This window comes from Hyperolius riggenbachi, chromosome 2 (assembly GCF_040937935.1).
Source record: "Hyperolius riggenbachi isolate aHypRig1 chromosome 2, aHypRig1.pri, whole genome shotgun sequence".
In the NCBI taxonomy this organism is placed as follows: domain Eukaryota; kingdom Metazoa; phylum Chordata; class Amphibia; order Anura; family Hyperoliidae; genus Hyperolius; species Hyperolius riggenbachi.
The window spans coordinates 110335092-110347982 of NC_090647.1; the positions used below are offsets into that span (position 1 = coordinate 110335092).

Below are 12891 nucleotides of genomic sequence, written 5' to 3' on the forward strand. Positions count from 1 at the left end.
GCTGTTCTAAGGACAGCCTGCTAATGCCGTGCAAAGCCCTTCAGAAATCGGAACCATCTCTTGTAGAGAGACACGAAGCTGCGTTCCATGGTGTTTCCGAGGAGGAAGCCCCGGAGTCATGTGATGGGGAACGCAGCTCCGTGACTCTGCAAGACATGCTTCTGAAGTGCTGTGCATGCATTATCAGGCTTTCTGAATAAGGAAACCCAGATACAAACAGCAACACTATTCAACAACTTGGCCTAACATGATTGAATGTGGATTCACAAATTCACACTTATTGGCACAGAGTTGAATACAAAAATATTTACTGATGACACATGATATAAATATGATGGATGACTGTTTCCTATATGATCCTCTAGCACAATGTAAACAAGGAACCAGGCCTAGGTAGTCAAGGCTTTCCGTGCCATCTCCAGTGCTCCGTCCTGCGTCTCATTCCCACCAATGAAGCCGCTGGCATGAACAAAGATACAGCCTGGAATGCCACTGACTGATGAGAGGTCATCCGCTCGCAGCCCACGCCAATCCTCCGGCAGAGACAGTCTACAGCAAAAACGACACCAAATCATTTCAGTCATAAGTCACTGTATTAAGTTACAGTTATGGGAGATATGGAGACTGACATAGTTATTTCCTTTTAACAGATACAAGTTGTCTGGGCATCCTGCTGATCTTTCTGGTGTCTGAATCACACATCTAGTACAAGTATGCAGCTAATATTGTCAAACGTCTGATCTGCTGCATGCTTGTTCAGGATCCGTGGCTAATTAGAGGCAAAGGATCAGCAGGACAACCAGGCAATTTGTATAGTTTAAATTAAATATATAGGTCAGCCTTCATTTCCCTCTCACTTCAGTTTTCAAACAACTCTGCAACACACCACAAATGCATCTTACAGGAACACTGAACAGATTATAATGTTACTCTGTCATGCCAGTATCAGTGTTCTCCCCAGAAATTTTTTTCCAGCCGGGTGGCATGAAAAAGTAGCCGGGTGGGGCACAACCGGGGGAATGCAGGGAGTACATTTGAAATTGGCGCCGGTAGACTTGGGCGCAGGATACAGCGGTATATGGCTGATCCTGCTTCTTGCACAAGTCTGGGCCGTTTTAATTACTATTCCCCCTCCAGGCCGACATGGATAGTGGGGGAATAAAATAATTTGGCTTCCAGCAATAGCTGGAAGCCCAATTATTGTGTTTTTTAAGCAACTTTGGCTCCGTCTTCTGATGGAGCCGACGTTACTCACTGAGCGCCGCTATAGACTGATTGCCATTATAGTTTATGGCGGCGCTGGCTGCGCCCAAATCTAGCTGCGCTGAAAAGCACTGCTCCGAATGCAGGGCTGACACAACTCTACTCACAGCATAGGAGGAGGAAACAAGCTGATGTTAGCCGGGTGCTCACCAAAATTAGATGGGTGGAGAATGTGGCCAAAAGAGCCTGGGGAGAACACTGAGCCTCCATATGGCTCTCATTTTAGGCGTGCTTTAAGAAATACACAATCTGTCTTAAAGGGACTCAGCTGAAAATAGTAAAAAGATTTTGGGGGGGGAAGCCCCAGGTATGTATTAAGCCCCATCTACACAATATGATTCTTTGTACAATTCGATTACGATTCTATTTATGATCCAATTAAATCCGACATGTCCGATCGGGATTCGATTTGCCATTGTTTTGCAATGGCAAAGCGAATTGAATCCTGATTGGACATGTCGGATTTAATCGGATCGTAAATAGAATCGTAATCGAATCGCACAAAGAATCTTATAGTGTAGATTGGGCTTAAATCTTTTTACTATTTTCAGCTCTGGTACACTTTAAAGTGAACAGTGCTTTTTGTTATTTGCAGCTACAGAAATCCATCTGACAGTGCAGGTGAAACAGATATCATATAGTTAACACATGTCCAGAGCTATACAGCTATATGTATTGGGAATCGTTAATGGTACCAGTCAAACACAATTATGCAGTCAATGGTTTTGGGGTTGATTCCTCTACCAATCATCTGATTGATAAAGTTTTCCTTGTTGTTTGTGGACCGCATCGATTGTTTCCGGCTGAATGCATTTATTCGATCAGGAATCGTGTCGCATGTCCATGTTCTACAGATTACTCTGAGAAGCTACAAATTCACACAGATAACAACTGTGTTTTTTGTGTGTGTGAAAATGCAAAGTGCAGCATGGTCTGAAAGGACATGCTGGCCCTTGTGATTTCACAGGTTTATTATTGTATCCTTAGGGTTAAAAAGGGTGGGGGAGGGGGAGAATAAACGTCAGGACAGTTTTTTTTTTTGTGGGCAAACTGTCTGAGGTCACAGCTGAGCTGCCAGCTACATGCGTTTTGCCTGTATCTGTTCTGATCAGGTTTGTTCTCTTGAGGCAGGGGTCACACTTGTCTTTCAGTTTCTACACTTTTCAGAAAACTGAAAGACAAATGTGACCTCTACCTTACACCAGCTAATGTAATTTATAGAGAAAACTGACAAATTGCGCAAGATGTCAGTTTTTTTTCTGCATGCGAAATCTGCATTAAAGTGTGACCTAGCTCATTGATTAACATGAGTTCTCAGTTGAAGTCAGTTTTTCCGTGCAGAAAACGCGTACGGAAGCCGGTAAGTGTGACCCCTGCCTGTGCTGCGGTCAGTGATCTCCGTTCTCCAGGCAGCCAAAACATCCCCTCTCTATGCAACTAGTCCGCAGCTGCCCCGTACGTCTTGTGACAGCCGGGGGAGGAGGTGAGTGATTGCCTGCACTCCCCACTCCTCTCTAGTCTTCTAAACACAAGTGCCGTATATTTCACAAAGACGGCCAAGTAATTACGGATACACATTCAGAGGGGAGGGAGGGAGACAACTGACCTAATGACGCAGCTGTGATTTATAAAGCCAAACGGCCGTAGTCCGCCCTGCCTTTATAGCTACACAGACACCAGAGTCCCTTCTCTGTGACTGACTGCTTGCTTGTATCGTTCCTGGAAGAGCACGCTGCAGTCAGATGGTCCCGCCTACCGCCGAGCTGAGCCAATACCTGTACGAGCCTGCTGAAAAGCAGGAGATCTCGTACACAGAGGAGAGAGCCCAGCGTGTGACGCAGCCGGGCGGGGGCTTACCTCACCCGGGCGGCACGCCCACCTAATTGATCCTGGGGAGAACACGGCAGTATGGTTTGTGTGACATGCAATGTACTCACACATGGCAGAAAGCTGAGCTAGTGCCAACCAGTTCAGCACAAACCTGCTATTTTTATTAGTGCAGTGGTGTGTGGCCAGCTCTCCTTGCAGATGCCGGCCTTCTACTTTGGCTGTGTACTTGTAATTAAGGCGCCAGGAAATTTGGGCACAAGATGAAACCAAAAAATGGATCACCCTGCTTCTGCAATAGGGGGGTTGTGGTCAGAGACAATACCTGTGTGAGATAAAGGTCTGAAAAGAGGAGCAGGCCACACACCACCACACTAACAAAACAGCAACTACTAGTTAGCAATATACGAGCTGTTTGATTTTTATTTTGTAGGGAAAGCAGCTAGTGTAAACCAGCCTTAGACTTTCCAGGTCATGGATTTTACTGCCCGGGGAGACAGAGCTTTGCACTGCAGCTCTGCCTCCAGTCAATCTCCTCCCCGCCCCTCTCAGTGAAAGAAGACTAAGGGGCGGGGAGAGGCGGCGATCAGCAGAGATTGACTGGAGCAGAGGCCGGGCTACGGCACAAAGCTCTGCCTCCTCCAGGAAGCGCAGGGAGAATTTTGCCCAGGGGATTTCAGGGTGATAAATACATGGTTCTGCCGTGCTGTTGCGGCAAATCAGGTTTGATCGCACTGCTTAACATAAGTGAGCAATGAAAAAAGGAAATTATTTTGGCTTCACACTCTCTTTAAAAGTCAGCAGTAAATTTACTAACGATGGCTGCTCCATTGCCCCAGTCTCCACAAAGGCATCCATCTTGTGGCCTCGAGTCCAGAGCTTTCCTGCTCCCTGGTGCATGCCGGGAAAGACATGTTCCTGACCTTGCTGCATGCTAGGAGATGCGGTGTGCCTGGCCCCCTAGTGCATGCCTGGAGATGAAGTTTTTAAAGAGACACTGAAGCGAGACTAAATCTCGCTTCAGGTCTTATATATAGCAGGGGCACGTGTGCCCCTGCTAAAACGCCGCTATACCGCGGCTTAACGGGGGTCCCTTCACCCCCAACCCACCCCCCGCAAAAGTTGGTCGTAAAATGGTCGCTGGTAATCTTCTTCCTGGAGGCAGGGCTAACGGCTGCAGCCCTGCCTCCCAGCGCGTCTATCAGACGCGCATCGCCGCCTCTCCCCCGCCCCTCTCAGTGAAGGAAGACTGAGAGGGGCGGGGGAGAGGCGGAGATACGCGTCTGACAGACGCGCATGGGGCAGGGCTGCGGCGGCTAGCCCTGCCCCAACCAGGAAGCGCTCCCCCGCTGCACGGAGGGGGTTTGGGGGGACAGGGACCCCCGTTAAGCCGCGCTATAGCGGCGTTTTAGCAGGAGCACGCATGCCCCTGCTAGCTATGAGGTCTGAAGCGAGATCTATTCTCGCTTCAGACTCTCTTTAATGCCTCTACATCTCACAGCCAGGAGATGTAAGGACTAAATCTCCAGGCATGTACCAAGTGGCTAGGAACGCTCATCTCCCGGCATGTGGCAGCGACACAGCATCTCCCAGCATACACCAGACCCCGGGAACATGCTGAATTCTCTGCCCCTTTGAATTACGGCCACGCTGTGAACAGCAAGATGGACGCCTTCGTGGAGACAGCCCACGTAGGTAAGTCAATTCCCCACAAAGCCATCAGCAGTTATGAACCTACCTTAGGGGAGGTTCATTTTAAATATTTTTATGTAGATGGAGCTAAGGTTGCTTTAACCTCCGGGGCGGTATGCCTGACGCTGTGTCGGGCAAGAAAAACGAGCTGAAAGCGTTATGCCTGACACATAGGAACACACATCGAGAGCCTCACGTTACTCACCGATTCTGGAAAGTGTTGGGACCTGTGGGGACACACTGCACCCTCCACTTGCCACTCTGATCTGCATAGATCACATACTTGACTTGTTTTTCCGGGCTTAGTTCTTTCTCTAGCTGGAAGAGATGCTCCTTCCAAGGACATCCGCCCTGCGCCAGGACAATCACTTCCCCGCTGTCATCCACCTAAATACAAACAAAGAAGACTTCAATAACTGCAACAGTCACTGGTGGCAGAAGAACTCTCACTAATACCCAGTTTACAAGTGTAAAGGTGGCCATACATCAGGCAACTTCGTGGCCGATCGACTATCCGATTTCATTATTATGATCTGAATCGGATGAAAATTGAAGTTGCCAAGTGCATGCCTGAGTGACAATGCAACCACTTTCCGGCCAAAATTGGTTGAATGAATTGGTTGGACATGCTGTAGGGCCAACTTGCTTGATCGGGTGCGTGGCGGTAATGGCGAGTGATATCGGGACGAGCGACAAACGCAATGAAACCCGACGCTGTTCTCGCAGTGTATATATGTGCATGTAGGTGTGCATTTATACATTCCCAAGCCTGTGTCTTGGTGCCCTTCTGTCTTCCCAATCCGCCGAATTTCCATTAGCGAAGCACACTGGTGCGTGTAGAACGTCACATGCCATCCAGCATGTATAGGGCTAATGAAGAGCGTCAGATTCGGAAGACGGATGGGCACCGTGACACAGAACAGTTAATGTATAATTAACACATTTATACAACAGCGGCGAGGCGGCGAACTCTGATGATTCACTAGACACGCTGAATCGATTGGGAATCGGCCTGCGGTGTACAGGCAGCTGACAGATCTCTCTGTAATCAGATTTGATAAGAGAGAGATTTGTCTCTTGGTCAAATCTGCCCATCATCGCTACATGTATGGCCACCATTACACCTTCTTCAGCAAGAGTTACACTGAAATAACAGAACTAGAATCAATAGCTAAACAAGTAGATCCAGCTGCCATGGAAAAGTTGACCAGCCATGGCTCTGCACTACTGCTGTGAAACCTTCATGGTAGCCTCAGGGCACTGAAGAACTTGCTCTATATCATGATGTGAAAAACTTCAGTCAAGAAATGACAGATTTCATTAGAAAAGTATTTCAAATAAGTGCAAAGAGCTGTGTATTTATCTAAATACAACGGAATGGCTTTCATAGCTAACAGAGTAAACCTACGGGACAGCAGAGCAGAGGTGCAGCTAGTAACCAGAAACTAGGCATGAAAGAACCAGATTACTAGCAAGGGCCCAGGTGTTGTCCAGGTCACCCATTTGCTGCCATGTCAGTTATCCCATAATCCCAATAATATCCCTCCCTCCACCCCATGAATCTAGCATTGCACGGAACATCACAAAACATCACTGGCCAGTGTGAATGTGCAGAACATTTAACTTAAAAGGACACCTGAACTGAGAGGGATATGGGAGCCTGCCATATTTCCTTTTAAACAATACCAGTTGCCTGGCAGCCCTGCTGGTCTATTTGGCTGCAGTTGTGTCTGAATCACACCAGAAACAAGCATGAAGCTAATCTTGTCAGGTCTGACAATGATGTCAGAAACACCTGATCTGCATATGCTTGTTCAGGGGCTATGGCTAAAGGTATTAGAGGCATAGGATCAGCAGGATGCCAGGCAACTGGCATTGTTTAAATGGAAATAAATATGGCAGCCTCTATACCCCTCTCGCTTCAAGTGTCATTTAACAACAGTGCAGTAGTGTCCAACAGTTTATGATGCATGCATTGTATACTTGCAATATAGTGCAGGTGGAGACAATATTGGGTAAATCTCTTGAGAGGTCAGGGGCAGCCATGAGACAGCCTGCATGTAGCATCCCTGCTAGTCCATTGCAAAGCGTGAAATCAATGTCTCTCTTGCATTTGTGCTGGAGAAGTCATACCACATGCTGGGCCTTTAACCATTTACTGCAGTATATCTACGCCCTGGGAAACTCCGTGTGAAGTCCAGGGTCGTAGATACTCCTCTACTGCAGCAGATGGCTCCCGCGCAGGTACTCGTCGCCGCCCGTTAGAGGGGAGATCAATGAATGGGAACGCAGTTCTCATTCATTGATCTAAGTTCCCGTGTCAATGATCAATGAGATGCCTGTGGTCATTGTAACTAAGGAAGTAACACGTCCATGCATTACTTACTGTTCGCGTACTTCTAGTAGATAATAGTAAAATTACACAATTTTTTTTATTTTTTTTTTAAAGAGAACCCGAGGTGGATTCAAAGAATATTATCTGCATACAGAGGCTGGATCTGCCTATACAGCCCAGCCTCTGTTGCTATCCCAAACCCCCCTAAGGTCCCCCTGCACTCTGAAATCCCTCATAAATCACAGCCACGCTGCTGACAAACAGCTTGTCAGAGCTGGCTGTGTTTATCTCTATAGTATCAGTCTGCTGCTCTCCCCACCTCCTGCAGAACTCCAGTCCCCGCCTGCATCCCTTCCCTCCCTGCTGATTGGAGGGAAGGGACGGGGCAGGGACCGGAGCTACAGATGTAAACACAGCCTCACAGTACGGCTGTGATTTATGAGGGATTGCAGAGTGTAGGGGGACCTTAGTGGGGTTTGGGATAGCAACAGCGGCTGGGCTGTATAGGCAGATCCAGCCTCTGTATGCAGATAACATTCTTTAAACACACCTCGGGTTCTCTTTAACCAAAAGGCCTACACTTGCATTTAAAATTAACTCCTTACCTCCCACACTCTCCCATAGCACCCATTTTTTTATGCAAAAAAATAAAGACAATTAGAACTGTTATCCACAGTATAACATTTTATTTTAAAACTAATGGCTGGAAACTGAGAAATAATTTTTTTTCTTTTTTTTATTATTCCTGTTAAAGTGCATTTAGAAAACAATCATTCTTAGGATAATGCAGTGGTTCCCAACCTTTTCCGGGCCGGGGAACACTTTCTGACCATATTTTTCTCCGGGGAACGCCGGCGGCGGGGGGGGGGGGGGGGGGGGGCGGGTGTTTGCGCGACCTAGTGGACAGTGCCGTGCTATGGGGGGGGGCAGCTGCATAGCTAGCATAGTTGCCCCAGTATAGGGAGTTTAGTTGCCCCAGTATGGTTAGTATAGTTACCCCAGTATAGTGCCCCAGTATAGCTAGTATAGTCCCAGTATGGATAGGTAGTGCCCCAGTATAGCCAGTAAAGTGCCCAGTATAGCTAGTATAGTACCCATATAGCTAGTATAGTGCCCAGTATAGCTAGCATAGTGCCCAGTATAGCTAGCATAGTGCCCAGTATAGGTAGGTAGTGCCCCAGTATAGTGCCCAGTATAGCTAGTATAGTTGCCCCCAGTATAGCTAGTTTAGTTGCCCCCAGTGTAGGTAGTTTCGTTGCCCCCAGTATAGCTAGTTTAGTTGCCCCCAGTATAGCTAGTTTAGTTGCCCCTAGTATAGCTAGTACAGTTGCCCCCAGTATAGATGCCCAGGAGGGGGGGAAGCAGCGCTAGAAGGAGGGTCAGTGGAGGCAGCGGTGGGGAGGGGGGAAATATCCCCCCCCCTCCCTCACCTGGGACCCCTCCTTCTGCCTCTCTCCCCCTCTGTTTAGCGGTGGCAAGTGCGGCTCGGCGGCGGGGAGGCATAGGGAGAATTACTCACCACTTCTGCGTTCCAAGCGCCGGCAACGTCATGTTGTCACACATCTCCGCCTTCAATACCGCCCACTGTGCTTCCGCTAAACAGGAAGAACAGTGGGCGGCATTGAAGGCGGAGATGTGTGACGACATGACGTTGCCGGCGCTTGGAACGCAGAAGTGGTGAGTAATTCTCTGTATGCCTCCCCGCCGCCGAGCCGCACTTGCCACCGCTAAACAGAGGGGGAGAGAGGCAGAAGGAGGGGTCCCAGGTGAGGGAGGGGGGGGATATTTCCCCCCTCCCCACCGCTGCCTCCACTGCCCCTCCTTCTAGCGCTACTTCCCCCCTCCTGCACCCTAAAGTAGGTACAGGTCTGGCGAGAGGCCAGACCTGTACGGCACACCGGGCAACATGCCGCGGCACACTGGTTGGGAAACACTGGGATAATGTACCTCCCAAAGAAAGCCTAAGTGCTGGCCAAAAAAAAAACAACAAGATATAGATCATTTCCTTGTGATTAGTAGTGATTACGGTAAGTTATTGGTGAAAGAGAAGTAGGAGGTGAAAATTGCTCTGGTCCTAAAGGGGAAAAACCTCTCAGTGGTCAAGTAGATAAAAATGTAGGTGCTGCTTGGTCTAAGCCAGGCACGGGCAAACTCGGCCCTCCAGCTGCTTGGTCTAAGCCAGGCATGGGCAAACTCGGCCCTCCAGCTGTTACGGAACTACAAGTCCCACAATGCATTTGCCCTTATGAGTCATGAGTGTGGCTGTCAGACTCCTGGAATGCATTGTGAGACTTGTAGTTCCTTAACAGCAGGAGGGCCAAGTTTGCCAATGCCTGGTCTAAGCACATGCCACTTTTCCCCATACTTGCAATATATCTTTCAGCTAATAGCAGTAGGGAACCTTGGCTCTCCATCGGTGATAAGACTACAAATCCCAGCATGCATTTGCATTTATCATGACTGTGGCTGTCAGACTCCAGCAATGTATTGTGGGACTTTTAGTTCTTAACAGCTGGAAAGGCAAGGTTCCCTACCTCTATAGCATGAAAAAAAAAGAAAAAAGAAGAGGAACCAGATTCTGGGCACCACGCACCCAAGAAGGTAACCCGCTGCATTACACATGTGACAAGTTTACATTAAACACACAAAAGGTACTTCCTACTAACCAATAAAAATTAACCGATCGCCTTTCTCTCTCTCACTCAACACAATCGCCCTTCTCAATACAGGAAATGAAACTCTGGTACTGAACCTGGAATCTCTCCCTGATGGCTTCTTCTACCAGAGCACGAGCCGGCAGCCAGGACCGATGATAGAAGTCAAGACGTGATACAAACTCTGTTCCAGCCAATTCCATTGCCTTTCTAAATCCAGCCTGCAGGAAAAAGGATTTGTAAGTCAAACATCTGAAAAAGTACTTTTCATCCCCAACACCTTTATATTCCGGTGTTACAGAAACATGGCTGGCACCGTCTGACATGGTCTAACCCACTGCGCTCTCATCTGCAAGTACAGCGCTGTCCTCGCATCTCCCAGACTACCGGTACATCTCCCTGCATGCATTGCAGAAGCTGCGGTCGGCTTGAGAAGATGGACAACCCCAAATAGGACAGAGGCCAGAGAAACAGCACTCCATACAAACTCACGCCATTATGAAGCTCCCTTATGGGGAGGTTTGTTTGCTTTAATGCCAAGTCCTCCTCTATGTATTTCCACTTCCTGAAACTTAATCTGGAGAAAACTGAACCTGTGATTCTTCACCTTCTTAATCTTTTGTCCTACCTAAAATAACGATCATCATCAATGACACCAAGAACAACTCCCATGCACAAGCAATCCGACCTTCCTTTCAAACTTGACATTAACACACTAACCACTTCAGGTTCTGGAGTTTTACCCCTAACGGGCCCATACATGGGTCGATTTCAGCCATCGATTGATTCAATAGAAATCGATCAGAAATGGATTCTTTCAAACCAGCAAATCAATCAATTTTGATCAATTTCAATCGATTTGATCTATCTGACAGGATGGAAAATGCAGGTCGATCTGCTGCTGGCAGCAGATCGATGGCCCACAGAGTTGCATTGGATCTAATGGTGCAATAATGCATTTAGATCGATTTTCAATAGATTTCATTCTAAAACCTATTGGAAATCTGTTCCTAGTGTGTGGCACACATCAGATAGATTCGTGTCAGATTAGACTTGACAGGGATCTGACAAATCTATCTGATGGTCGAATCTGCTGCAAATCTATAAGTGTATGGCCACCTTTAAGCTAAATTCATAAATAAGCATAGTTCTAACCAGTGCTGGTCGTAATGGAAAAATCTACGCTTACGGATCATTCCGCGTAATTTTACGCTATTACGCATTACGCAATTACGGTTACGACGTAGGAACTTTTTTACGGTTCATCACTGTAATTACGCGTAAACTTACGAAGTTACGCGTAAGGATACCGTAAGTGTCCCATGTAACTTCGCATCTCCGCGTAGCTATCGTAGCCGTATGCGTAACATTATGCTCGCATGCGGATTTTCTTTACGCGTTACCCGTGATTGTACCGCGCATGTGTGCACTGGATTGCCAACGATGCGTATGGTGTAATCGGCAAGCGTAAAGCATTCCGTATTTACCTTTCCAAACACTGCGCACGCGCATGCGTACTTTGCCTCCGTACGCGTACGTACACGCGTACGTCACAAGCGGAAGTTTTGATTGGCTGATGCGTAGAGACAGGAAGTTGGCCAGAGCAGGCACCGGCAAACGCGCGGAGAGGACGCATCACACGCATCAGCACTGCCATCGCACACAGCACTGTCTGCCATCAACATGCCTCCTAAGATTCCCCTCAGGATGAAAGTTATGCTAATTGAGGTAAGCAATCTATTAACAGAATGTATAGTTTTTGGCTACTGTTTCTGACTGCATTTCTCTAATCTTTATATGTCCCATCATGTAAAAGGATATCATAGGTGTTGTAGTAGAGAATTGTTTTTAGTTTATCTCTGTAACTTTGCATTTTGTAGCAGTACTGTTGTTAATAGTAGAGTGAGACATATTCACTACAGTGACCCGTTTTTTCTGGGTCCAACCTGGGATAAGTGAAGGTGGGGGGTGGGCTGTGGACGGCTGGGGAGGGGGTCGCAGCGCGCCGGAAAACGGGCCTGGGGGGGGGGCGTGTGCGGCGCGCATAGTGCGCCCCGCCAAAAAATGGGCGTGGTCATGACATTGTATGGGCGGAGCGTAACCGGAACCCCAAAGCAGCAAATATAGACATTTTAGCAGAAAACAAACGCAATTTAGGCCAAATTTTAGCAGAAAACAAACGCAATTTAGGCCACATTTTAGCAGAAAACAAACGCACTTTGGGCCACATTTCAGCAGAAAATGAACGCAATTTGGGCCACATTTCAGTCGAAAATAAACGCTATTTGGGCCGCTCACCCCCCTGTAGCCGCCGCTCACCCCCTCCTGGCCGCCGCGTCAGACCTCGATCAGGCGGCGACCAGCCGTGCGGGCGCTAGGACCTAGCACACCGCACTGATATGCGGAAGTGACATCACTTCCGCATATAGAGCGGGTGCGTCCGGCGCCCGCACTTACTTGTCGGGTCGCCGCTGATCGAGGTCTGAAGTTGCTGCAAGGTGAGGGGGGAAGAGCGGCGGCTAGAGAGAGGGAGGGGGCACCTGTCGCTCACTGCCTAAAGGGGCTCCCTGTCACTCACTGCCTAAAGGGGTCCCTGTCACTCACTGCCTAACCTGGGGGTCCCCTGTCACTTCATAACCTGGTGGTCTCCTGTCACTTCATAACCTGGTGGTCTCCTGTCACTACCTTACTGGGGGTCCCTGTCACTACTTTACTGGGGGGGTCCTTGTCACTTCCTAACCTGGGGGTTCCTGGCGCTACCTAAACTAGGGGACAGCATTTACTTCAACCAGCCAAGCACAGCCCAGCATCACCGCCAGCCAGGTCACAGCATCACCGCCAGCCAGCCTGGCCACAGCATCACGCAAGGCCTTTCAGCCCGCACGTCATCCCCAATCCAAGCAAAAACAGTATTGCCAGGCACAACAGCCAGTAGAGGAGAATTGAGAATCCAGGTGAGAGGTGTCTACCATATTAAGGGGGCATTCTGCCTATTTATGTGAAATCCTGTCTATTTATGTGCCTCATGACTGCTGAATTTGTCTTGTTGGGGGCCTCATGATTGCTGAATTCGTCTTGTTGAAGGCCTCATGATTTTTTGGGGGCCTCAAGATTGCTGAA

The 12891-nt window shown here is 48.3% G+C and overlaps 1 protein-coding gene across 2 annotated transcripts in view; it reads right to left on the minus strand.

Moving 5' to 3' along the window:
• Positions 1 to 291: 291 nt before the first annotated feature.
• Positions 292 to 12891, minus strand: part of MYG1 (MYG1 exonuclease) — a 39515-nt gene continuing 26915 nt past the window's right edge. For both annotated transcript variants that reach the window (XM_068265098.1, XM_068265099.1), the window contains exons 5-7: positions 9870 to 9992; positions 4988 to 5169; positions 292 to 549 (exon numbers count right to left, since the gene is read on the minus strand). In XM_068265098.1, the coding sequence (XP_068121199.1) occupies positions 390 to 549; positions 4988 to 5169; positions 9870 to 9992 (465 nt within the window). In that variant the 3' untranslated portion in view covers positions 292 to 389. The remainder of the gene's footprint in view (positions 550 to 4987; positions 5170 to 9869; positions 9993 to 12891) is intronic.